This window comes from Pseudonaja textilis, chromosome 4, assembly GCF_049901715.1.
Source record: "Pseudonaja textilis isolate UNSWEBS1 chromosome 4, rPseTex1.2, whole genome shotgun sequence".
In the NCBI taxonomy this organism is placed as follows: domain Eukaryota; kingdom Metazoa; phylum Chordata; class Lepidosauria; order Squamata; family Elapidae; genus Pseudonaja; species Pseudonaja textilis.
The window spans coordinates 10,513,132-10,540,697 of NC_141993.1; the positions used below are offsets into that span (position 1 = coordinate 10,513,132).

The 27,566-nt window shown below is 40.1% G+C and overlaps 1 protein-coding gene across 9 annotated transcripts in view; it reads right to left on the reverse strand.

Annotated features, from left to right (window-relative positions):
* LDB3 (LIM domain binding 3) overlaps positions 1-27,566 on the reverse strand; it is a 137,112-nt gene that overhangs the window by 44,334 nt on the left and 65,212 nt on the right. For all 9 annotated transcript variants that reach the window (XM_087932224.1, XM_087932222.1, XM_087932218.1 and 6 more), the window contains 4 exons: positions 23,338-23,360; positions 20,814-21,017; positions 12,119-12,288; positions 4,103-4,139 (listed from right to left, as the gene is read on the reverse strand). In XM_087932224.1, the coding sequence (XP_087788350.1) occupies positions 4,103-4,139; positions 12,119-12,288; positions 20,814-21,017; positions 23,338-23,360 (434 nt within the window). The remainder of the gene's footprint in view (positions 1-4,102; positions 4,140-12,118; positions 12,289-20,813; positions 21,018-23,337; positions 23,361-27,566) is intronic.

The following is a 27,566-nucleotide window of genomic DNA, read 5'->3' on the forward strand; positions in this document are numbered from 1 at the left end:
CACCCTGTTTTTCTGGAACTTTTGTTAGCATAATGACTTCAAGAACATCTCTACTGCTTCACAAACTTGATTGGGGTTGAGAGAAAGATAAATTAGATTACAGACAGAAGCTTTTCCAGGGCATGTTACTTTTTGCGTTACAGGTATGCTTGACTTTGATTTAATATGGTTTCCTTCCTTCCTTCCTTCCTTCCTTCCTTCCTTCCTTCCTTCCTTCCTTCCTTCCTTCCTTCCCTTTCCTTCCTTCCTCCCTCCCTCCCTCCTTCCCTTCCTCCTTCCTCTCCCCAGGTATGCTTGACTTTGATTTAATATGGTTTGTTTCCTTCCTTCCTTCCTTCCTTCCTTCCTTTCCTTTCCTTTCCTTTCCTTTCCTTTCCTTTCCTTTCCTTTCCTTTCCTTTCCTTTCCCTTTCCTTCCTTCCTTCCCTCCCTCCTTCCTTCCCTCCCTCCTTCCTTCCCTCCCTCCTTCCTTCCAAGAGCTAACCAAGAGCTGTACCAGTGGTAGTGCAGCAGAGCCTAGAGATGCTACCACATTTGTTAGCAAGTGAGATCCAACAATCTTATGAATTACAGCTCGTTCACTCATCCTTTCTTTTGTTTTCTCATTCATAGATATGAAGAGGCCCTTAGTTACCATCAAAAGGAGAGAAGCGCATCCGACATACCATTAAAGCACGTAAAGGACACCTCTGGCAGTACAAAAGGGCACAGCACCTGGTCTTAGAGCAGATGGCTTCCAGGGCAGAATTCAAGAGATCTAAGGGATCTAATCTCCCCTTAGCTTCTTCATTTTCTTTTAATAAGTTTGGTGAAATGCTTGCTAAGGGCTGGTGTTATGCTGTTCATTCATCAACTGAATCAGTTCGCAGGTGTGACTTTGGGTGTAGAACCCAAGATAGGTGGTGCTGAATAGGGAGGTCCATATAAGCGTCTCCCTTGATGCTGATAATTTGAGGTTCTGCTCTTTGATAATGCTAAGATTTCTAGCTTCAACTCTGTGGCTGTGTCCACCATCAGTCATCTCCTAATTGACTTATGTACCCACAACCCAAATTTCCCTTTTTTGTGGATTTTAGAGAAACCTCTCAGTCTGACCCTGACTGCTGAACACTGAGAGTGCATTCTGAGGTAGGAATGAGACAAAAAAATAATCCTATAATCCCTAGACCAAAACCACTTTCCCCAACACCTTTCTAAGCCATGATTGCTGTGTTCACAAAGCATGGTAAGCCAAAACAAGCAGCTCATGCTACAACTTAATGGAATAACACCATCAGAGTTGAAGAATCTTTTCAGATGAGAAGTGAAATGTCTTCACAGAAAAACCAGAAAGTCCAGTTGGCTCTTGGAAAAGCTCCTTTGGGACCACCAAGACCTGGATGATCGAGACTCTCCATAGACATTCAGCTGATCTGATTCTTACTAAATTCTTTAAAAAAGAAAGAAAGAAAGAAATCCCCTATATCAAGGGTTTTCAAACTTAGACTTGTGGACTTCAACTCCCAGAATTCCTGAGCTAACATGACTGGCGGAGAAATTCTGGGAGATGAAGTCCACAAGTCTTAAAGCTGTTTGAAGACCCCTGCCCTATATGGTCCTTAACTGATCATAGTGAAGACCATGGGCCATGCTAACTATTTGCAAAGTCTGTACTACTATTACTATTCATCTTCTCATCACTCCTTATCACCCATCCCCGCCCACTTGTGACTGTCGGACTGTAACTGTCGCTTGTATCCTTATGATTTATATTGACTGTTTATTGAATATTGCTTATTGTACCCTATGACTATCATTAAGTGTTGTACCTTATGATTCTTGACTCTTGATGAATGTATCTTTTCTTTTATGTACACTGAGAGCATTTGCACCAAGACAAATTCCTTGTGTGTCCAATCACACTTGGCCAATAAAGAATTCTATTCTATTCTGTTCTGTTCTATTCTATTCTATTCTATTCTATTCTATTCTATTCTATTCTATTCTAATTTGAGTCAACTAAAGGTGTAACCTCTATATAGTTTATATGGGAAGAAGTCACAGTTTTTGCCAGTTGCCTCACTCGCTGTCCCCTGCTGTGGAAAGCTTTCGAGGCCCCAAACTCAAGGAGGACTCCAATTTTGGCCTAATTTCGGCAAATAAAAAAGAAGTCCCATATATAAAAGTAAGATAGATGTCTTCATCAGGAAGACATGTGACAGAGAACAGAATATAACTGTTGCTGGCTTATTAATCATAGCAGCTACTTTCATAGCTATATCACAGACTGAGATATTTTAGCAAATAGGTCAGAATCAGTTGGTCTAATGATTAAAGCCTTAGGCTAGCTAGAATATGGAAAACTGTGACTTTTAGCCCTACCTTAGGCACAAAATCAGTTGGGTGACAAGGGTAAACCACTTCTAAAAATGTTGCCCATCACAACCCTTGGGAGATCCTTCAACCAAAACTTCTCATCAAGTGCTCCCTGGAATTACAATAAAATGTTGCCAAGAAAATTTCAGGGTTGAGTCTATGCAGTTAGCAACTCTGACTAAAAAGTCATCTCTCTCTCTCTCTCTCTCTCTCTCTCTCACACACACACACACACACACACACACGCACAAATCAATCCTTAAAGACAGTTCCACCCCGGTTCCTCAAAAGCCTAAAGCTACCTCTGTTCCCTGAATAGCATCCAATTCCTTTGAATTTTGCTAGTGAGAAATGTTTCTAGCCACCGCTCGCGATTGGAGTAACCCAGCTACTGTTGGTAGCCAACTCTACCGTCAGCAGTGACAGTTTTTCTAAAGCAGAGATATGAAAATAAAATATCTATGGTTGGTTCTGCCAGCTGCTATAATTACTCAGATGTTTCTCATCACCCAGAAGCTTAATTTAAATCTCAAAATAGGATTGGAGTAATAGCAGCTATTACCAGACTCTTATAAAATCTCTAAGAGATGGTTACATTTTCCTGAGATGGTTCAGTACATATACAGCAGGTGTATATGTAATTAAAACTTCATCCAGGACAACAGAGATGCTGATATCACATCACAATTCTTACACAGAAATGTCTTCTAGGTAAAAATTTGGTACCCTGTGCAATTTAGATTTCTGTTCCATAAGAATTCTGCTACATGGAATGAAGACCTCGGTCTGTGGGCCTTCTAAGGCCGAAGAGAGAAGGAGAATTCCAGCTAGATCAACCACTGTCATCCATCACAGAAAGCATGTGCAGCCAATTGTACTTTCAAATATATTTCAACAATTACAGACAGCAGGGGACTTTGGCACCAGAATCTCAGGGTTCAAAACTCAACGAAAGCCAACCTGTGTTAGCACAATGGAAATTTTGGCAAGACAAATAAGCCAGATCACAAACCAAAGTTCTGATTCTAAGAAGACATTGGGGAAGGCGGGGATATGACAACAAGAGAAGAGGTTCCTCTTCTCCAGACCATCGCAAACTGAGAGCAAATCAAAAGTGAAGCCAGTAGCCAAATCCAAGAACGCAATCGCAACCGCCTTAAGATAGGTTAAAAAAAAAAAAGAGCTTCTATATATTTGCAAATGGACAAACATTTCACTCTAGTAGCAAAAGCAGTCCTGTGTGCTCACACTGCCGTATTTTGAGAAGATCAATCCAAATAAATTTGTTGGGAATGGATAAAACTTCCCCCTTTGATTTAGTTTTGGCAAGGACACTCTTTGGTTGTCTTGTTCATAACATTGGAACAACAACATTTGTGCACCTCCATTGAAACAAATGCTAATCCCAGCATCATCCTAGTTAAATGCTTGTTAAAACTGCAATCCAAGAGTAGGCCAAAGCACATGCAGGCTGGTCCATTGAGTTTCTTTCTGGAAAAGTTAGCCCATCACAACCCTTGGTGAACAAAACTTCTCATCAAGTGCCCCCTGGAATTACAATACATTCTCATGTGATTTACTTTGGACGTCTGGTTAAACCAAAAGCGTGTTGGTATTTTAGTGATTTGAGTAGAAGTAGTAGGTTTTTTTTTTTAAGGGGTCAAAAAATCTAATGGGCATAAAAAATCCAATTAATGCTAGTTCTTGTTATTGGTAAACAGAAGGCCAGAAGGTGGCTAATTGCCTACCTTGATCTTCTCAAGGCATCTTCATCTGGATCTTGCACTGCAGATGAAAAATTGGTAATGTTAGAAGGAGAAGCATCAGGCAAGACGTTTGAATGGGGAATGAAACCTTACTATGGTTTGTGGGGGAAGAACTACATCTTACTCTCACAACGACAGGCTCATTCTATAGAGGAAATCTCCTGGAATCTCTCAACATCATTTATTTTATCTACCGGTAGAAAGTATCTGTATCTTTCAGTTTAGATCATGGTCATATTTTCCAACAGAACTTATTTGAAGAATGGGGGACAAAACAGGTGTCCTATCTACTCTGTACCTAAAGGCAGCGTATCACAGTTTTCAAACAGAAGTTTGAATTTGAATCCTTTCTCAAATTCCGATCTGCTTTGTCAATCTCAAAAGCCTCTCCCCCAAATAAGCTTTTAGGAAAATGGATTTATAACTGGCATTATTGACAGATTACCTGACATCTGATCTAGTTAAATCCCAAAGCAGGGAGTGTTTCATAATTGTGAAAAATCAGAATAAACTGAATGGCAGAAGGGTTGTTTTGCTTTTCACTAATGAGAGTTGGTGATAGATTCGTTCTTTACCAACAGATGGTTGATTGACAGCGCTGTTCATTTGGTAGGCAAAGCAATGTTTAATCCAGATAGCCCTACAGGAAGTGGATTATTTGAGGGGCTTGGCTGTGAGGTTTCAGACCAGAGTCCAGCATGGATATTACATTGGTCTTAAAAACTTCTGCAACTTATTGTACCCGCCACTAATATCGTGACTTAGTTTGAAATTTGGAATCTTGTGGTTGGAGTAGAACATGCTTTGGACCAGGGATCTCCAACCTTGGCAACTTTAAGCCTGACACGCTTCAACTCCCAGAATTCCCCAGCCAGGGAGTTGAAGTCTGCCAGGCTTAAAGTTGCCAAGGTTGGAGACCCCTGCTTTAGACTGTATGAACTGCTATTGCTTTGATTTGGAAGACTGTCCTCCCTTGACTCTTTTCTGATCTAGTTTCAGCATAGACTCCCCCCCCCCCGCCCTGCACAGTATAGACACAAAGGTCAAAACCACACTGCCTAACTCTTCTTAGTTGGGTTGAGAAGTAGCCTTCAGCCTGAAGAGTTCTCCTGAACTCTTCACAATGTTAGGTCATGATCTTCTGAAATGTTATGTATTTGGCCCAGGAGGAGCTATAAAGCCTTCAGTCATTTTTCAATAGATTTCAGGGTCAGAAGAAGGCAGAGGGACCAGTTATCTACACTTCTGAAAATGTTTTATCAAATACAGGTACAATCCTGCAATTTTAAGAAGCTCAAAATCTTCCTATCTGGTCTTCTTCACCCACTCCCAAGCCTCTTCCAAGTTAACAGGTGACTTGTTAAGCAAGGAGAATCACAACAAATTTGGTAGATGACTTCTTGGTTTTGAGGCAATTTCCTTATCTTACAAGACTTTTCGATATCTGCCCCAGGAATCTGCAATGGTTTAGGGGGACTATTCAAGTGAGAACACGGAAAGTTGTAGAGAAGAGGCAGGAAAGAGAAACCCAATTTTTGTAAACTTCCTTCATATGTGCCTTGACTTAGGAGGTAGCGCTAACTCATCAATTCAGGTGCTCTGGCTCTGCTTGTGTGAAAGCAAACTTCTCAATTTCCATGAATTCATTTGGTGAACTTCCTTCTGAGTGCAGGTAGTTCTCGACTTACAATCACAATTCAGCCCCAAATTTATGTTGCTAAGTGAGAAATTGGTCAACTGAGCTTTGCCCCATTTTACGACTTTTTTTTTTTTTTGCCACAATTGTTAAGTGAAATCGCTGCAGTTGTTAAATTAGTAACACGGTTGTTAAACAAATCTGGCTTCCCCGTTGATTTTGCTTGTCACTGACCTGGGACACTGCAACTGTCATAAATATGAAGCACCTGATTTTTAATCACATGACCGTAGGGATATTGCAATGGTCGCAATGTGAAAACTATTAATCTTCTCATCACTCCTTATCAGCCATCCCCTCCCACTTGTGACTGTCGGACTGTAACTTTGTTGCCTGTATCCTTACGATCTATATTGACTGTTTCCTAGTAGGATTTGATTGCTTATTGTACCCTAGGGCTATCATTAAGTGTTGTACCTTATGATTCTTGACTCTTGATGAATGTACGAATCATATCTTTTCTTTTATATACACTGAGAGCATTTTCATCAAGACAAATTCCTTGTGTGTCCAATCACACTTGGCCAATAAAGAATTCTATCCTATCCTATCCTATCCTATCCTATCCTATCCTGTCCTGTCCTGTCCTGTCCTATCCTATCCTATCCTATTCTAATTCTATTCTATTCTATTCTATTCTATTCTATTCTATTCTATTCTATTCTATTCTATCCTATTCTAATTCTATTCTATTCTATTCTATTCTATTCTATTCTATTCTATTCTATTCTATTCTATTCTTTTTAAAAAATGGTCATAAGTCGCTTTTTTCAATGCCATTGTAACTTTGAATTGTCACCACATGAACTGTTGTAAGTCGAGAATTACCTGTAGTGTATTAACCCTAATCTCTGTCTTGGGAGACTATACCTAAGTTGAACAGCTCCGAAGGTTATTGAGATAGGCCAAAAGTGTCTTTGATGGGGGCTTCCGGTTTGAGCTTCTTCGGCGACAGACCAAAACCTTGTCTCTCTGAGGCTTCGAACTGTGCTCGCTGCTGGAGCGCCCCGAGCCGGCTGGTTTTGGGGCTAAACCACCCCATAGAGGTGGCGAAGAGGGGGGAGATTGCCTGCAGGGTTGAGGAGACCCGCATCTCTCCTCCCCAGCTGGCCATTACTCCCTTTCCCGAAGGCGGTTGTAGCGGTAGTCAGAAATGGCCACCACAAAGAACAACTCGACCGGAAATGAATGTGCAGGAGGAAGATAAGAAGAGAAAGTTTTGGTTGACTGGGTCAAACAGCAAAAGCAACAAATAAGGTATCCTGGAATTTAAACTTAACAACATTGTTCCCAAAGAAGATTTTGAAGCTGAGAAGGAGAGAGAGAAGGGAAAGGATTAGTTTTTTTTCTTCCCTTCCTTATACTGAGAGCTAAGAGACTTAAGCAAGAAACTGAAAAAAAATCCACTTTGACATTAATAGGCATCTAAGCTAAAATAAAAGTCAAAGGGATAAATAAAGATTTCTGGACATTTAAAAGTTTTTAAAAGCTGGAAAGGAGAAAAAAAAAGAATAGAAGGGCAGGATCTGGAAAAATGAAGGAGACTGCCTGGAATTAAGGAATGGAACTGTAATTAAAAGGAACTTACAGTGAAATTTTAACAAGATTCCTCAAAGATACATTTTAATGGAAACTTGGTAACAAAATAATAGAACCCCAGAAAGAAAAAGTGGAAAAAAGAAGCAAGTAGAAACAGCCTTGGATTATTTGGATGACTTGGTGATTTTTGGTTTTTGCATTTAGATGACTAAAATTAACTGGGTGGTTGTTTAAAAGTTTTTAAAATGGTATCACTCTTAGAAGAACTGAAAACGGAACTTAAAAAATGGAAAGAAGATACACAAGAAGGGAGAAGTTCTTTTGGCTTCGTGTTTCAATTCTTAGAAATGGAGATCTGGAACTATGAGAAGCAACAAGAAATGCTTGCAGAACAAGAAGATTGGGACAAAGAAGAAGCCATCTTTAATGATCAAATAATTTTAAGTGGGGGGAAAAAAGAAAAGGGGGGAAAGAGAGTGAGAGGTTTAAGATTAGAAAAAACAACCAAAAAGAAGAACAATTTGAAAGATAAGTAGAAAGCAACAGAAAGCAACAGAAAGAGAAAGCAACAGAAGAGGGGATTACAGATGAGAGAGTTAGAAGTAGAAAGACGAGGGGGTAAAAAGGGGAGGGAGAAGAAGAGGGGGAATAAGGCAAGGAAAAGAAGTTGTAAAAGACAGAAACAAGAAATGGAGAAACAGGGAAAAGATATAAGGATTGTAACCATAAGTTTGTTTAGAGATAATGGGTGAAAATTTAATTGTTAAAAGGGATTCTGCAAAGGTACATAAGATAGCTTTGTTATATTACAAATAGAAATAACTTTAGAAAATATGATGATGGATAAAATATTTATTGTAATGCAGTGGGATGTTTGTTAATAAATAAATGAATTAAAATGATTGAGAGAATTAAAAGGGAACATTTTTAATTATTAATAATGATTTATAAAAATATAAGTGAGAAATATGGGGGAAAAAAGAATTAACTATGGAAAGTTTATAAGTGTTCCCAAGGAAGTATGATATTCAATTGAAAAGAAATGTTAAAGATGTTAAGATTTTAATGCATATTAATGATAGAATTGAATAGGAATGGAATGTGTTTTATTTACATATATATATAATTTTTTCTTTTTAAGAATATAGTGTCTATTTTAAGAATGTACCAAGCCGAATTTGATTGGAAGTTATGTATTATATTGAATGCTATAATCTTAAAGCTATACACTGAAGCTTAAATAAGAGCTTGAATGGATAAAATTAAAGGATATAAAGGTGTCATACTCTAATTGGTAACTATAGGGAAAAATTTGCTTAATAAGAAAAGATAATGTGAAATTGTAACAGGACAGACAAAAGTATAAATATAATGATTTGAATTGAGATAATTAAAACAAAGTTGAGAAAATTAGAAGAGGGGAAAAACTTATGTAGAAAATATAAAATGGTAATAAGATATGGAATAGAATATAAAAATGAGCATGAAATTGAGTTTTGTGTCTGTATGAAGAAGTGATAACCTGGGACCATGCTATTTTCAAAAAAGATGTTTTATTTGTATTTTGTTTTTTGTGAAAACCCAAATAAAATTTTCAAAAAAAAAAAAAGTGTCTTTGATGGAAATTCATTGTGATCAGGTAGACAAGAAATCGACTGCTGAGAATCAACAGGGTTGTTTTCCCATTCACATGAGACCAAAGCCTCATTCTGAATCTTGTTTTGCTGTGTTTGGCATGATCTATATAGTAGATCAATGTCAATTCAAATCATATCAAATGTTTAACATGGCCATAGAGCAGCACAGTTCTATAGGTAAGTTTTCTGCCCAAATTATGGCGTGTTGTTGTGTACCATCTTGCAGAACATAGATGTTGCTGTTCCGATAGTCACTGCTATAAAATCTAGGCTGGATATTGTGATATTTTCAAGGACCTGCACTTGAAACTTCTTGTTATCTGAATGTCACAAAACATAATGCAAAAATGTTTTAAAACAAATGTTGTAAAACCTTGGGTTTACAGTTCCCCATTTAAAGGCAAGCAACCAATTTTTAATTAGGACTTTTCATCCTCAAATAACAACATGTATTGTATCCAATGGAGTCTGGACAATTGACTTAATTTACATCACTTGCCTCAGTCGATGCAAATGATACAAATTGATGTAAATAACATAATTACATCAATTATGACACTCCATGGTGACAATGTAGCTAAATTATGTAATTATGCAAATGCTGTAAACTACCTCGAAAATAGCTGATTTATCTTGAAAATTTTCTATCTCAACCTCCTAAAATCTGCTTATTTCTATCTAACCTCCACTGTCATCTCTTCATGCACGTATAGCATTTTCATGGCCATAACCACATTCTTACAAAATATTTCCAGCATTCCACTACTAATTCAATCAAAATTCCTTGATAGTTTTGTTGCAATCACAATAATTGTTTCTAAGCTGTCTTTGGGTGTCAAAGATCACTGCTTTCTCTCCAACTTTTTTCTTGGAGGAATAGGACAAGATGGATTTTGACATTTCTACAACACAGTTTATGATGCAAAGTTGGTTGTAGTCTGGGCAAAACCCGAACATTTTTGAACTAATTCTAACCCTCTGGGTGAGTTAAATGATCAATGCTACTTTTGATATTTTCACAATATTCTAATCAGGGGTGGGCTTCAAATTTTTTAGTGAGGGGCTCTCTGTCCTAATGATTGGCTGGGTGGGCATGGGTGTGACTGGGTGGGTGTGGTCAACTCTACATTGCTTCTTTGCCCTAATCACCTAAAAGAAGATATATACCAAAAAGTTGTTTATTATTTCGTGCATTTAATACTTGAATAAAAGACTGGGTGAAACCAGGCTTAATAGCAGTGACTGTGAGAGGGATCTTGGAGTCTTAGATGAGTTACATGATTCTTATTATTTGGGAATTAATCCCCTCAGAGGCTAGTGGCTATGTTATCTGATGTTTTTTCAATGGCTCTCCCTCCTCAAGCGCTGAGTGGATTGTTTATCTAGCTTGCAACACTTTTATGAGGTGTGAAATGCTGTTGGCTGAATGCCCTGAAGTTCAATTAAGCCTATTAAGAGCTTTCCCTTGCTGCTTGTCTTTCTGAGGTTATTGGGGGTTCTCTGAGCCCTGCAGAGTCTTAGCTAGGGGCTCTCCTGAGCACCTGCAAGCCCCCAGCAGCCCACCCCTGATTCTAATGTTCCACTGACCCAATTAAGTATATTGTGTGAACTACTGCCTGCAATTTCATCAAGACTCAGAAGTATTGCAGAGACAGTAAGATGGCGGTATGGGGTTCTTGGTGGTCTGTGAGCTTGGTTGGTTTCTTGCAGATGTTTCATTACCAGACTAAGTAACTTCATCGGTGCTAGAAGGGAGTTAATACTGAAGATGTTACCTACACTGCTAATGAAATGTCTGCAAGGAATGAACCAAACTCAGAGAGCACAAGGGACGCCACAGTTCAACACTGAGCTACACATATTGTCTTCTATAAGATGGTGGTAATTCAACAGGTCTTGTTTCCCCTCAGTCTGGATTCTTCTCTACCTTCTTGCATTGACTCCGGCCTGCCTTTGCTTCTCTACCTGAGGCTGGCATTTGCCTTCTGTGGGAGGACAAACAAAGTGGCTGATGGTGCCAATGAAAGGCAACCCCAAAAATGCCCTTTCAAATCTGATGGTGATTTTCAGTGAATTACAAACAAAAGTGGCCGTTCCTTAAAAAACTGTAACTCAGCTTTTCTTTGAAACTGAGGATTTGCCTTCTTCCTCCCTTTCTTTATGACAACGTACCCTTCCCCCCTCCCCACAGTGGGGCTATAATAGCACTTCTGACTGATATCTTTCAGGGACTTCTTAAAATGTTGTATTGTCTTCGTATTCTGTGATAGTGCTCCATTTCTCTTGCAACACTTGTGGTAGTGTTCTCATGTCTGTTGTAAAGTAGTTCTGAATCACTAAATAAATACCTGGTTGTGAGACAAGAGGTAAGTATTACAGGGTACAGCCTGAAACAGTGTAATAAATTGTAAGGACAAACAGGCTCCCCTAAGATTATTGGCCCCTTTGAGTTTAAGGATTCAGTCAAAGGATTTTTATTTTATAGCCTATAACTTGGAGGCCTAACCTAGAGAAGATGTCTGTCTGCTTGCCTGCCTCTCTCTCTCTCTCATCTATCTCTCATCTATCTCTCATCTGTCATCTATCTATCTATCTATCTATCTATCTATCTATCATCCATCCATCCATCCATCCACCCATCCATCCATCCATCCATCCATCCATCTACTGGTATCTATCTATCTACCGGTATCTATCTACCGGTATCTATCTATCTATCTATCTATCTATCTATCTATCTATCTATCTATCTTCCTTCCTTCCTTCCTTCCTTCCTTCCTTCCTTCCTTCCTTCCTTCCTTCCTTCCTTCCTTCCTTCCTTTCTTTCTTTCTTTCTTTCTTTCTTTCTTTCTTTCTTTCTTTCTTTCTTTCTTTCATCTATCTATCATCTATCTATCATCTATTATCTATCATTATCACCTATTTATCATCAATTTATATCTCTCTCTCTTTGTGTTTATCTATTTGTCTGTCCGTCTGTCTATCTTTCTGTGTGTGTGTGTGTGTGTGTGTGTGTGTGTGTGTGTGTGTCTGTATAAGCAAGCACCAACAACTGATACCCAACGGAGTAAGGAGAAAGGAAAGTTTCCACGAAAGAGGTGAACTGGGCATCCCAGCTGGACTTACTGTACTCAGTTCCTGTCATCTGAGCAAGGACCCGGAAGGACTTTGACTGCAAGTTTGAAGACCGGCGGCTCCAATCATCCAGATCTTCTTCAGACTTGTTCTGAGTTTTAAGCACAGCCTGATAGACTGGAGATGCACTGTCTACATGAGGATCTTTAACAGGAAGGTTACTGCAATGCAGAAAGTAACATGCACTGTAACATGGCTCATGAGATCCAGCCCGCCCTTCCCAACGTCCTCGCTGACGTTTAGCCTCAGATCCACAATTTCTTCTTCTTAGCCATGGAAATAAAATTGTTACTTGTGAAGCAAGCAGATACAAGGAAGCCATGATGCAAAGTTGCCTTTCTCTTCACAGGAAGCATGGAGACTATTGTTATCTAGGACACACATTACACCAGGGGTCCCCAAACTTGGTAACTTTAAGCTGTCTGGAGAATTCTGGGAGTTGAAGTCCACACATCATAAAGTTGCCAAGTTTGGAGACCTCTGCATCACACAACGACAAGTAATCTGGACAGGACATGTCTTCATCACACCGGATAGGTAAAATTTACCATTTGCCTGGCTTGCAACTTTCTGAAATATCTCAATCGTCATAGCAGTTCAGAGAACAGCATAGGATTATCCATATTTCCAGGAAGCTGCTGATCTGTTTCCACTACTTGAGACAATGATTGCGTTAAAAATGGAAACGCTGGGAATACGGAATCCACACCCATGTTTTCCAGGAAACAGCTGGTCTTCCCAAAGCCTTTTCACTAAGAGAATGCTATCAAGACTATACAACCTCATCAATTCCCTCCTCGTTGGCATGGCTTGGAGTAGGAAGTATAATTTGAATACCGCATCTGATTGGCGTTTGGGAAGACTTGACAGTAAGTTCTATAATGAAAAGGCTTTCCGTATTGGATTAGGACTATGGTCTTCTTCTTCTGATTGGTTTGCGATGTCCCTATAACATGCTTGCCCCATCATTGATCCAATTTAAGTGTGTTGTGTAGATAGGACTTTCCATGGGACCGTTCCTGATGTCTCAGGATTTGCAGACCCGCTGAGATCACAGTGTGAAGCCACATCTATGTGAAACTATCACTAGCATGTGGTGAATGGAGCTGAATGGAGTTATATTGAGTGGACTTTCTAGGGCTACATCTTTGTGGTGGCTTCGTGGACTGGGTCTGGAGATTGAGATTCCATGCCGCATTTCATTTCATAAGTCTCATTGTCCTTCATAATCTTTATTCTCCATGCACAGTAACACACTTGTTCTGCCACCTCTCCCCGATATGTAGTAGTCTCTCCCATTACAACTGAACAACTGATCAGACGTACACCAAAACTCAGTCAGCTACTTCTGAAGCTCGTAGCAAAGACCAAAGGCAGCTGGTCAATATCCATATTGGCTAGAAATTATAGCACCTTAAACATAATACTTAGAAATCACAAAGGTGGGGGAACAATTCGAAAAACTGTTTTCAATAGTCGTATTTGCCTCAAGAAAGCATCATCAACCCACCCAGAACAGTCTCAGGAGGACACGCTGAATGACTTGAAGGAAAGAACGATTTTCGATTTGCGTAATGGAAACAGTGCAACTTTCACAAGAAAAGGATTAAATGAATGGGGGGAAAATGCCATCAAGCAAACCTGGTGGAATAAGAATGTCCGTGAAGTCTACAGATGTTGGTGAAGCCCCATCAACTGCGGTCAAGTTAGTTGTTTGGTTGATGGGAATCATATCATAGGTCAACAGTATCTGGAGAGTCAGATGTCTTCTTATCACATGCTTTGCTGGACCTATCGTACGTATCTCATCTAGCATTGTTTCTACTGGTGGCCAAGCCAAACATCAGTTAGAAGCTCCCAAACAGATAAGGATTATGACAGAATTCACCATATCATTTGTAAGCATCACAGAATCTTGCAAAATATTGGCTCTGAACAATGATCATTCTTTGCATTTGTCTAATCTACCTTTAAACATCTCCTCACCTTGTGTTAATAAATATCTCAGTTGTGTTCTCCTCGAGAAAAGTTTGCTTCGTTTATTGTTGGCTGTTATTTTCTTAGGAGAATAACAGTCAACAATAGAAATCAGATAGTTCCCCATATTAATTGTATTACTGACAATTGATTGCTTACACTACAGAGTTAATCATATCAGAACTTACATGGGGGAGGGAGTCCATATACTTGATGCAAATAATAGAATATATTTTAGAATTCTGGTCTGAGTACTGACTTTGTGCTAGCACCAGAAACTAGCTTAACTTATTCCATTAAAGCAAAAACCTATTAAGATTTACAGAAAGCCACAAAAGCCTGAATGGAATTGGAATCAACTGAATCTATGAACATCAACCTTTCATACGAGACATGGACACTACGTTGTCCAAACAGGCCCGCAAGGGAAGCTGTGGATTTAGAAGATAAAAAAGGGGTGGTGGTGCATTTCTTGTGAAGTACAATGGGAAAAGAGAAGACGCTAACAAAAACAGCCAGCTCAACAAATGAAAACAAGAAAAATTGAAAGCACAGAAAAGAAAGTCAAACTGTGACAGTGGTTGGAGTGAAGGACAGCATATGTTTAGTAATATCCATTAAAATTCACACAAATGTTGTATTTGCCCAGAGAGAGATATCTCTGGTTAAATTCTTGGGAAACTCATGGGACAAAAAAGGAATTTTTGAAGACAATCCAAGGTGCAAGAAAACACAATGAATCTGTGTGCGTATCTCTAAGAACTGATGTGTATCAAAACACCTCCTAAACACAAATAAGATTTGGTCCAGAGATGACATTAAAGAAGTCTGATGTGGAAATTGCCCTTGGAATTGTGAATTTTTATTTTTCCTTTCTCCATTAACTCCCTTTTGCTTCTTTTGATCAGGATTAAATGCAGACTAGATCCTATTTAAAATAGATCCACTGAAATTAGTGCGGGACAAGGTGATGCATCGGTACATTTAAGTTTTGTGGATTTCAGAGAATCCTTTCTGAAGCAGCTTTGGTTCTACTACATGGATTTTACTTCTGTTACTAATATGTCATTCTACACAGATCTGCAAAATACATTTTTTGACTTACTCCAGATTATATGCTATGCCAGTCCAAATACTGGGAATAGCTTTCGGCCACATGCAAAGTATGAAGAAATACAGTAAGAACCTAGAACAGAAATAATTAAAACCATAACAGTTATATAACTGCAGGATTAATTTCCAGGATCTACAAAATATATCATGTCTGGCCACCAAGCGAGAATCAGTTGGCTAACGCTACCTAAGAGGACAATTTTTGTACCCCAGGACCTCAAATCTTTCTGTCAAGAGAGGATCTTATCAAATGGCAGAACGTTTTTGTCTACATCAGGTCTAAAGAGACATTTCTCAGAAAGCTGCTCTATATGATTCTACCACTTGTGCAAATATGAGGTGGCTTCCAACAACCACATGCAAATAAATTCTTTCATAATACACAAGAAGAGGGACACAATACACCAGCAAACCAACTCTCCATGCCTGTTGGGTGGAATTTCACTGAAGCTAGTGGAGTTTTGTGGAATATGTGTTCCTTCTTGGGATCCATTTCCTCAGTGAGCCGATATTTTAAGCTAGTGTGATATTAACTCCTTGACAAATCTCTCTGAAGCATCTCCACCAAATCTGGGCCCATTCAGATGTATATAAACGACTGAAGACTGAGTTACAACAACCTCAGAAAAGGCGCTTTATCACTTGTAAAACACTTGCAGGCATCTAAAATCTCTCTCTCTCTCTCTCTCTTTCTCTGTCTCTCTCTCTCTCTCTCTCACACACACACACACACACAGAGATACACAGAGAGCTACAGAGAGAGAGACAGAAGAGAGACACAGAGAGAGAGACACACACACACAGAGACACAGAGAGGCAGAGAGACAGAAAGGTACACAGAAAGTGAGAGAGAGAGAGACAGATAGACACAGACACAGAGAGAGAGACACAGAGAGAGACACATTCATATCATTGCATTGTAGGCACTTGACAATCTGCTCACATTTACAACTGGTTGCAGCATCCTTTGGTCTTGTGACCATGAATTGCATCTTTTTAGCCAGTTTCTGGTGGTTTTTTGGATTGGGGGGGGCAATTTTTTTGGGGGGGGGGAATGCCCATTCTGGAGAAAGGATTTGGACTTGCAATCCTGTAATTTACTTAATGATCACTGTAAAAATGGTCCCAAAATTGGATCCAAACATGTGAGTACCTTGACCTTATGACGTTTATGACTTAGAGTGAAATTCTGGTCTCAACTGCAGTTGTAAATTGTAGATTATTTGTAGTCCCTCTTCTCCCCAGTTTAGAGTGGATTAACCCAGAATGTACAGATGCTAAATTTATATAATACTTTCCCCACCAAAGATGGAAAATGGGCAGGTTGGACTTTGTTATTATTAGTTGGATTTAATCCAGGGGGGCAGTTGCAGTCTTATCCAAACACTGAAGGAGCGAGACTATTTCCTCAAAACCAAAGTGACAAAAACAGGATGTGATGTTGCTTTAAACTGATGGAATTATTTTGAAAGTTTAGGTTAGTGTTGCATGCTTGATACCTCTAAAATAAACAAGTATTGAGAGAAGTGAATGATAAACAACAAGAGGAGAAAATAACCTTGCGTTTTTCAGTTTTTCTCATTCTACAGAGATGGGAAAATGCATCTATTTATGCCAGTGGAAATTCACGGTGAGTCATGTGTTCCAAACCCAAGAGAAAAGCGGTGAGTGATTTGGATCCATAATTACATGATGTTGGGAGAAGCAATACGAATTAGTATGAGAAATCAATGAAAACTCAAAGGAATGTGTCAGAAAGGAGAAAAAAGAAGAAAAGACATGGTTACCAGTGAAAAAAAGAATAAGGGAGTAGATTAACACTTTGCAACTGAAATAAGCTGGTTTGGCATATTATTATAAGTACAAGAGCCAAGTTGATTCTGGAGTCTCCAAAGTTTTCTAATGTATGCATAAAATAAAGGCAAGAAAGGTTCTTCAGCAGAACTGAAGAAGCTTCTTGGATGAGAAGCAAAATGTCTTCAAGGAAAAACAAAGTCCAGTTGCCTCTTGAAAAAGCACCTTTGGAACAACCATGACCTGGATCAGGGGTCGCCAACCTTTTGGACCCCAGGGACCACCAAACTCATAATTTTAAATCCTGCAAACCAGAGACCCTGGGAAAATCCCCCAAAAAGTCTGCAGGAAAATTCCCCACCCCGTCTTCCTACCGATTGATCATTCTTTATTTGGGATTGCAGGATACTGTTTCCAACTCCCTTCTCGGGGGCGGGGGGGGAGAGAGAGAGAGAGAGACTTTTGGCTTCATGCAAGGAAAACAACAGAAGCAGCAGAAATCTTTCTCTCTCTCCCTGAAACTCCACCAGAAATGAGTCTTTGTGAGACTTGTTGCACTGATGCAGCCTCTTGGAGCAGGAGGCCTTGTAGGGTCCCATGCAGCCAAAGGCAGAAGAAAAAAGCAGAAAGAAGCAGCCGGTGGCCAGGTAAGGTACATGAGGTGAGTGGGGCAAGTTCCCCCCCCTCCCTTTCCCCCTTCTCCTCACTACCTCATGTTGTTCGCAATGCAAGTGATACAAGCCTCGTGTTCCCACGCAGCCTGGATTAATTGCTTTGGGGGGTACTTTGGGGGTGACATTTCTCTGTGGACCACTACAATTTTCTCACGGATCACCACTGGTCCCTGGCACACTGGTTGGCAACCACTTACCTGGATGACTAAGAATCTCCATAGCTATTCATTCATACTAATTAGGACTTTGCTTTCAGTAGCAGAATTATACAGTTGAGAACAATAACCCCAACCCATTCAAACAACTGTTCAATTTTCTTTTGCAAAAACCACCAATGATGTCACATATTAACCTAGGATTAATTCATATTACCGTAGCAATATTAATATTGATATTAACAATATCGTGGGTATGAAGCCATGAATGAGAGAGGCACTGCCATCTGATCTTTGTTCTCATGGTTTGCCTTGGGTTGCACTCCAGTTCTGAGATACAAATGGTCCCATCCCTGATTTGAATAATTTTGCTATCTAGGACAACAGAAAATCTGCTGGTAGCTTTTTTGCATGCAAATGTTGTGTGTGAGGAATACATGGTGGGAATCTGACGCAGAGTTCATTTCATCACTTAGAAAGATGTTCCTTTCCATGCAAGTTGAGAGACAAATTGACTTTGTACTACAAAGGGGAGGAACCCTGGAGAATAAGCATCTAAATTCATGCACAGCCAATGTGCATTTACATTTCTACAGACAGGCAGATATCTTTCTTTGACTCAAGCCTTGTGAAATCTTGAGCAAAACTAATTACAATGTTCTGCTTGGAATAAAGCACTAAATATATACATATCCTCTCTCCCAAATTACTGCAATTGCTACAGTTTCCCCCTCCCCCCCCCCCAAAAAAAAACCCTCACTTGGAGAAATATTCATGCGTCTGATTGTCCTTGAAATAAAAACATTTACAGAAGCAACATTAGCATTTGATACTAAAACAGTTTCCCAAGGGCTGCATAATATCAACATTTTTGCTAAAACAGGACAAAAGGAACTAGAGACTAGGAAGATTCTTGCCCTCAAAGGCATCAGAGACAGCTCTTCCTATTCCACATTGGTTGCAAGATGCACACATTTTTAAAATTGAAAGGAATAGTAAAGTTACACCATTGCATAGTCATTGTTAAAAGGGAGAAAGGAGTCACATGAAAGGGATGCTATGAAAGGGAAACCAGTCAAAGATACACAAAGTAGCTGCAGAGAAGAATGTATGGGTGTGTGGGTGGGTGGATGGATGGATGGATGGATGGATGAGTGGGTGGAAGAAAGGATGGATGGAAGAATGGATTGAAGGATGAATGGACAGAAGGAAGAATGAATGGATAGATGGCATGATAGGTGAATGGAGAGATGGATGAATGGATAGATGAAAGCATGGGTGAATGGATGGATGGATAGAATGGAAGGATGGATGAATGGATAGTTGGAAGGATGGATGGATGGGTGGGAAGATAAATGGATAGTTGGAAGGATGGATGGATGGGTGGGAAGATAAATGGATGGATGGAAGAATGGATGGATGAAATGATGGGTGAGTGCTAGGATGGATGAATGGATGGATGGATGGAAGGAAGGAAGAATGGATAAATGAAAGGATGGATAAATAAAAGGATGGATGAATGGGTGGAGATATCCAGAAATGCAGTGAAGAGAAATGAGATTTCCATGGATAACCATCCCAAACAGAGAATAAATCTCAAGATAATCTGCTAAGAAAGCTACCAAGGGAAAGCACATGTGCACAATGGGTCTAAAATGTAAAATAAGCAGATCTGTTCATTTCAGCGGAATACCACAAAAACATTCTTTGCTTTCCCATAAAGCTTATAATGTTATCTTTTATCTACCTTTAAGCTTTACATGCGCGTAAATGTTGGTTTAATGTCTAAGTTTGTTAATAGACTGAGAAAATAAACAAATGGATATGATAGTCTTGGCCGTTGTAATCTACAAAAGGATTGTTTTTTTTTTTTTTTAAAAAAAGCTTTTAGTATAACAGTTGTATTAGAATGCTAGAGGAGATTTTATGGTTGTTTCTCGGCTGTTTTACTCTTACCTTACTTATGGGGACATTTTTATTGTTTTATATATTAGGTTGCATAGCAGATGCGTATGTTTATATTACCCTGGAGAAATTTTAAGTGTTCCCACAATTCTGCTCAGATTTGGCTGTGTACAAATCCAATAAATGAAAGAACATGTTACCAGAAAATGGGAGGGAGGACCAATTTGTAACAGGGAAAGACAAAAGAGGCAGAACATCATTTTCATGGGCGTGGCTCAGTCCCACCTTTTTAACTATTTCTCCAACTCCATGGAACATAGAATAATATGGGTCGGAAGGGTCCTTGGATGCCATCTAGTCCAGCCTCTCCCCATGGCAGGAGACTTTATACCATTCTGGACAAATGGTTTCCCAATCTTATGATACTTGACCCTTGACCCTCAATATCTTTTCTTTTTATGTACACAGAGAGCATTTGCATCAAGACAAATTCCTTTTGTGTTCAATCACACTTGGCCAATAAAGAATTATATCCGTCTATTTCTTCTTGAAAGCCTCCATTGAGAGAACACCTTCAATTCGGGAAGGCAAGCCATTCCACTGGTTAATTGTTCTCACTCTCATGAAATTTCTCCTTAGAACTAAGTTGCTTCTCTCTTTGGTAAGTTGGAAACTTATCCATCTGTTACTTCTAGTCCATCCCTGAAGTGCTTTGTGGAATAGTTCAACACCACCCCCACCCCCGCAATCTTCTCTATGATAGCCCTTCCAATATTGTCAAACTGTTCTCATTCACCCTTGGTCCTTCTCTGTTCCACAGTTTTAGAAACAATGAGTGATGGGCCACTGCCCTGTTGGTGTGGTTTTAGCAGAATATTTCAGAACGTTGGGATTAGAGAAAGGAGCGGAATTAATAGGACATCTTGCAAAACATCAAAGGGTTTCCTGCCCCATGATGGTAGTAGCCAACTTGCTCCATCAAATCATCCCACCTCTGTCGTTTGGAATAACAGGAAGGTAGACTTGTAACACATACAGCATGTACATGCAGAAAGAAAGGGGTCTTACCCAGCAAATTCACCACCCTGGGCCTGAGCTTGGCCTGCAATGGCGTCCATGATAGCATCTTGAGAGTACATGCTGATGGGTGTGTTATATTGGGCATGAATGATGGTGGCTTTGCCCCCAGGGCCTTTCACCTCTATGGGTTTATGCGTGGACAGTGCAGAATCCTTCAGGACATTGGGGTTGAAACGTTCCACGTACTCCGTGCTGGGATGGAGGAGGAAGTGAGGAATCAGGAAGTGTGGGGAGGAAAAAAAAAAGAAGGAATGATGAAAAGATTAAGGAGGGGGAAGGAAAAGATTTAGGAGCACAGTGGAATATTCACACACACACACACACACACAGAGCTTTGCGTTTGATCCCAGACAAGAAGAGTAGCATTCCACAAGCAGCAAAGAGTAAGAAGACAACTTTTCCTGAAAATGCATCTGATAACTTCTAACTGAAAGATTAAAAAAAAAAAAAAAAGAGCGACTGACGTAGCCAGTAAACACCTTTGTGAATTATCTGCTTCAATTTAATTCATGTTAGAAGGCATGTCTCCCCTTTGAGGCAGGCTAATTTAGGAAACAAACACCGCATAAACAGTGCTAGAACCTACTTTATGGATCTAGGTTACAAGAAAATCTTGTGTTTTTTAATTTTCTTCACTCTTACACCTAAGAGCGCCGAGTGAGTCGATTTGGAATTTCTTCTGCAAGCTTTTTCTTGGATGCAGTGGATATTTTTGTAGCACCTGCTTATTTTCTTCAAAGGCTATCTCAGGACTCCTATAAAGCCAGCACGCGACCTTTAAATGGCCCTCTATATAATGCATTTGGCCTAAGATTCAGTTAGATGGCAGCAGAGAGAAGCAGAAAACTCTTTATGGCCAACTAGTGATCATTAGAGACGCGGTGGCTCAGTGACTAAGACGCTGAGCTTGTTGATCAGAAAGGTTGGCAGTTCAGCGGTTCAAATCCTTAGCGCCATGTAACGGAGTGAGCTCCCGTTACTTGTCCCAGCTTCTGCCAAGCTAGCAGTTCGAAAGCATGTAAAAAATGCAAGTAGAAAAATAGGGACCACTTTGGTGGGAAGGTAACAGCATTCCGTGCCCCTTCGGTGTTTAGACATGCGAGCCACATGTCCAAGGAGATGTCTTTGGACAGCTCTGGCTCTTCGGCTTTTTAACGGAGATGAACACTGCCCCCTAGAGCCAGGAACAAATAGCACATATGTGCGAGGGGAACCTTTACCTTTAGTGATCATTGGGTGTGTGTGTGTGTGTTGCATCTTAATTCTGATATTCCTACTTAGGGACGATCGTGGATTGGCTTTTCTTCATGCGAAATTTCAAACAATTAGAAGTTTTTTTCTTTATTAGATTGGCATTTATCAGAACCCTCTGAGGCCTGCCGTTCAGGAATATTCAAATACAAATTGCAGCAATGTGCATAAAGAAAGCCTCTGGGTTTTTATGGATTTAGAGCCAAATGATCAGAGAAAAAGCACCAAATGTTTGCCATCTTCAGAGCTGCCAAAGGGTGGGAAGTCTTTAGGGATACAGCAGAATGAGGTCTTTGTAAGGGGAGCACCATGACTCCCAAAACAATACTGTACATGCACTTCAGGAGAATGACACCCAAGACAAGGACCTCAACATGCATTGAAGTCTAAAGCAACACATTTGCAGAAACACCTTGATTGGAGCCAAAGCAGGTCAGCCTCCTCACAACACAACTCACAAACTGAAGCACCACACTCTTTGCAAGGACACTGATTTTTGCAGCCATTACAAGCTCCATTGATTAGTTGCCCCGCCTTTCTTCCTGCCCAGATGTATGGGAGGAATGGAAGCCATCGACTCCTACAGAGGTAGGATGGCAACCAATGACCACCCAGCTCTGATTTTTGTAGTCTTCTGAGTCCCTTCTGCTAAATAAATTGATCACAGAGCTTGCCTCCCTTTTAGGGAGAAAGTTCTGGTGTCCTCAGTGAAGTCAGAGGTTGGTATTCAGCCAGTTCTGACCCGTTCTGGAGAACCGGTAGCAGAGATTTTGAGTAGTTTAGAGAACCGGCAAATCCCACCTCTGACTGGAGATTTTACAGTATCCTTCCCCAGCCATGCCCACAGAACCGGTAGTAAAAAAAAAAATTGAATCCCACCACTGCTCTTGGTATGAAAGATTCACAGGAGTTGCATAGGAAGATTTCATCTATAGATTATTTTTTTTCATAGATCATCAAACCTTGGAGACTTGCAAGGATCTTCCAGAAGAATGTTCTGGAAACATGCTTTGGAGGAAAAAAGGCCCTTCCAGATAAAGGAATACATTGGCAATGAATTCTGGCCAAAATATTAGGTTAGGTTTATCCTTGGAACAGACCCTGGGGAAATGCCCTTTCGATATGATACCAGACACCCCAATAAGGTGTTAAAGAACATTCCATTTGCAAGCAGATGGAACAGGGGCACAAGGGAGCAGAACATGCTGTTCCGAGAAAATGGACATCGCCATTTAACACTGACACACTCTTGGATACTAACTTGGTCATAGGATTGGTTACGACCTAGAGGAAAGAAAGAAAAGAAAAGATCAGAGTTCCACTTATTTCTTTAACAGGAAGATATAAAGAGGTATTAAGCAGGCATCTAAGTCTTTTGGAAAGAAAGAAAGAAAGAAAGAAAGAAAGAAAGAAAGAAAGAAAGAAAGAAAGAAAGAAAGAAAGAAAGAAAGAAGGAAGGAAGGAAGGAAGGAAGGAAGGAAGGAAGGAAGGAAACAGAAACAAAGAGAAAGAAAAAGAAAAAGGAAAAACAGAGAGAGAGAGAGAGGAGGGAAGGGAAAAAAGAAACAGAAAGAGAAAGAAAGAAAAATTGAATGAGAAAGAAAGAGAAACAGGAAGGAAGGAAGGAAGGAAGGAAGGAAGGAAGGAAGGAAGGAAGGAAGGAAGGAAGGAAGGAAGGAAAAGAAACAAAGAAAGAATAGAGAGAGAAAAGAGGAAAGGAAGGAAAAAAAGAGAAAGAGAGAAAGAAAGAGAGATCGAAAGAGAAAGAAAGAAAAAAGAAAGAAAGAAAATACAATGTAATGAAGAGAAGGAAATATAGGGACCAGAATTTATCCACTTGAATTTATAGAGTTACAATAGTGTTTGGCCAAACCTATGCATTGCTGAACCACAACAAGCTGAACATACAACTTGGTTGTTCAAGAGCAGCACAAAGCGCCAGAGATCTGCCCCCAATATAGCAAATCCAGGAGGAAGTTATGGAGTTAGGAGAGACCCAAGTCTTCTATTGATCTCCATCAGAGGCCCCCAAACTTGGCAACTGGCTGGAGAATTTTGGGAGTTGAAGTCCACAAGTCTTAAAGTTGCCAAGTTTGGGGACCTCGATCTCCATGGTTGAAATGAATGGAATACAGCTGGGGGGGGGGGGAGTGAAATTTGTTCTTCCTTCCAGATACCAGATTTGCTTGATATAGAAGTCTCAGTTGTACCCCCCGATCTCTCCCTTGTAAATAAAGAACAGACTCCAACCCTATAGGGGGGAGTATAGATATGTGCTGTCAAGTGCAAAGAATCAGAACCACCTGTTAGATTGCAGCCCAGATTTATTCTATACACAAGAATTTGTTCAATTAAAGTTCAATACTCAACTGGTACCAGATAAAGGTCAACGGAATTCAGGAGGGGTTGGGCTTGGACCATTTGTGGCAATGTAACGACTCTAAGCTTATAACATGCTTAACTCACCCCCCACTAGTTCTGCCTGCTCTTCTTTTTTGTGCCTCTTCCTATTCCGTATTTCAAAATGGAAACTAGGTGTGCCCTTCTCTCCTTGAGAGTGGGAGAGTTGAAAGAAGAGTCGAAAGCTCTCCTGGAGTCAAGATCAACTTCTAGTGACTTCATGGAGACATGTAACCTCGAACAACGGCATACAAGTTGGTTTGCTGCGGCTTCCTTCCAAATTTATATTTTTAGCTTCCCGATACAATCCTAGATTTCCCATCCAAGTGCTGATCAAGGCTGACCCTGCTTAGCTTCACCAAGCTCAACCGAGGCTGACGGGGTGCTGCATTCCCTGTGACAGATGCATATGGCAGGGGTGGGCTTCAAAAAATTTAGCAACCGGTTCTCTGCCTGGTTGCTGGGTGGGTGTGGCCATGGTGAGTGTGGCCTAGTCGGCCTCCTGCATCATGGGGGGGTCGTTTTCACCCTCCCCGGGCTCTGGAGGCCCCCTGGAGGCTGGAAATGGGCCCGTGAGCTGCGTGGAGATTCCAGGGTGGGAAGGGGCAGACTGGGTGAGGCCAGCCAGGCATTGCAACTACTGGTTCACTGAACCAGATGTAAAACTAACATCCGATTCACCTGAACCAGTGTGAACCAGTAGCAGCCCACCCTGGCTGCAGGAACATGGAAATGAAGAGAGACCATTGCTGTTCTCCAAACATCTCTCCCTTACAACTCTACCGGTACCATTTTGGTGGGGGATGGGTGGGTGGAAATATAAAAACTCTCCATTGCTGAAAAATTTCAAACCTCTGGTTTAATCTTCTGTTTCTTGAAACCCCAAGATACGTTCAACCCTTAAATAATCATTTCATTTTAATATACAGCATTTAGAACAGTGGTCCCTAACCTTCTGGGCACCAGGGACAGATTCCATGGAGAAAGGTTGTTTTTTTCGTGGAACAGAGGGAGAAATGGTTTTGCATGCCACCAACCAGGCTGCGGAAGGGGCTTCGCTTGTTTGCGTAGCCTGGTTAGTGGCATGCCAGGGACTAGTGCCAGTCCATGGATTAGGGGTTTGGGGACCGTTGATTTAATGCTGAGTCAATACAACTAGAAAATGAATTGGTGTAAAACAACCATCGGTATAAGAACAGTTATAAAATCAAATGCATGATTTTGCAAGTTATTGAAATAAACTTTGACAGTTCTTCTATCTTCTAGCTTTATGAGCCGCCGTGGCACGGTGGTCAGAGTGCAGTACTGCAGGCTACTTCTGCTGCCTGCCGGCTGCCTGCAATTTGGCAGTTCAACTCTCACCAGGCTCAAGGTTGACTCAGCCTTCCGTCCTTCCGAAGTGGGTCAAATGAGGGCCCAAATCGTTGGGGGCAAGAAGCTGACTCTGTAAACTGTTTAGAAAGGGCTGTAAAGCACCGTGAAGTGGTATATAAGTCTAAGTGCTATTGCTAGCTAGCTTAATGAAATCAAGAGCAAGATCATCTTGGAGCTTTACAAGATGAGACAGGTTCTTCAAACTGAACCTTGAAATGAATATGCAGCCAAGTCAATGGAAACAAGATCAGAGCTGACCACCGTTTGCTAATCTAAAGTATCTTCAACTATGTCAGGGTTTATGAATTATTTTTAATTGCTGGCCTACAAGGGAACATTGGGAGAAATTCTGTCTCATTTGTGTTTGCTCTATCTTCTTTAAGCTACAGGATCTTAAGGACAGGGATGGGTTAAAAGAAATATTAATATATGCAAAAGAATAACACACATTCAAAGAGACACTTAGCTCTTTGGTTCTTCATGTCAAATGCGCAGATCCACAATCCATATCAAGTTAAGTAGCAGTAGTAGTGCCATAAGATTAAATATCACCTCACCCTGATTTCTTGTGGCTTAATTTCTGCAAGTGGCTCTTTCTTTACATGCACAGGGGCGTCTATTCTATTTTATCTGTAGAGATTAAAGATCCGCCATGGATGAATGATGTATAAATTAATTAACCTTCAGAGGTGATAAATGTGCAAATCCAGTAGAAGATTATGTAACAAAAAAAAAATACTTCTGGAAATTTTCTGATTCTACTTTGGATTCTACATTATGTGAAGACTTGGTATTCCGAAAAAGAGGCTAATGCTAGGAAAGGTAGAAGCAAAGAATTTAGAGTAACAAGAATAGAATTCTTTATTGGCCAAGTGTGATCGGACACACAAGGAATTTGTCTTGGTGCAAATGCTCCCAGTGTACAAAAAAGAAAAGAGACATTCATCAAGAGTCAAGAATCATCAGGTACAACACTTAATAATAGTCATGGGATACAATAAGCAATCAAATCATACTATTATGAGGAAATAGATTCATCTTTAACTAGAAATCGATGATAGATTAGATGATAGAAAGAGATGGATGGATGGATGAATGGATGGATAGATGATAGATAGATAGATAGATAGATAGATTAGATTAGATTAGATTAGAGTAGAATAGAGTAGGATAGGATAGGATAGGATAGGATAGGATAGGATAGGATAGGATAGGATAGGATAGGATAGAATTCTTTATTGGCCAAGTGTGATTGAACACACTAGGAATTTGTCTTGGTGCAAATGCTCTCAGTGTACATAAAAGAAAAGAGACATTCATCAAGAGTCAAGAATCATCAGGTACAACACTTAATGATAGTCATAGAGTACAATGAGCAATCAAATCATATTAGGAAACAGTCAATAAAAATAATTAGTATACAAGCAACAAAGTTACAGTCATACAGTCATAAGTGGGAAGAGTTGGGTGAAAGGAAGGTTGAGAGGATTATTAAGAGAGGAAGAGGATGATGAACGTAGTGGTTATTGGGACGACGATTGAACCATTGGGCGTCCTGACAGAACAGCTTAGGGAGAAAAACCTATCTGATTGCTAGGAATTTAGAATAACTTGACGGTGCCTAATCAGTTAATATGAAAACTGTCACCACTTGGCTTCCAGGAGAACCCCAAGGTCTACAACCATTCTTCAGAGTGCCTGTAATCGTCCCACCTA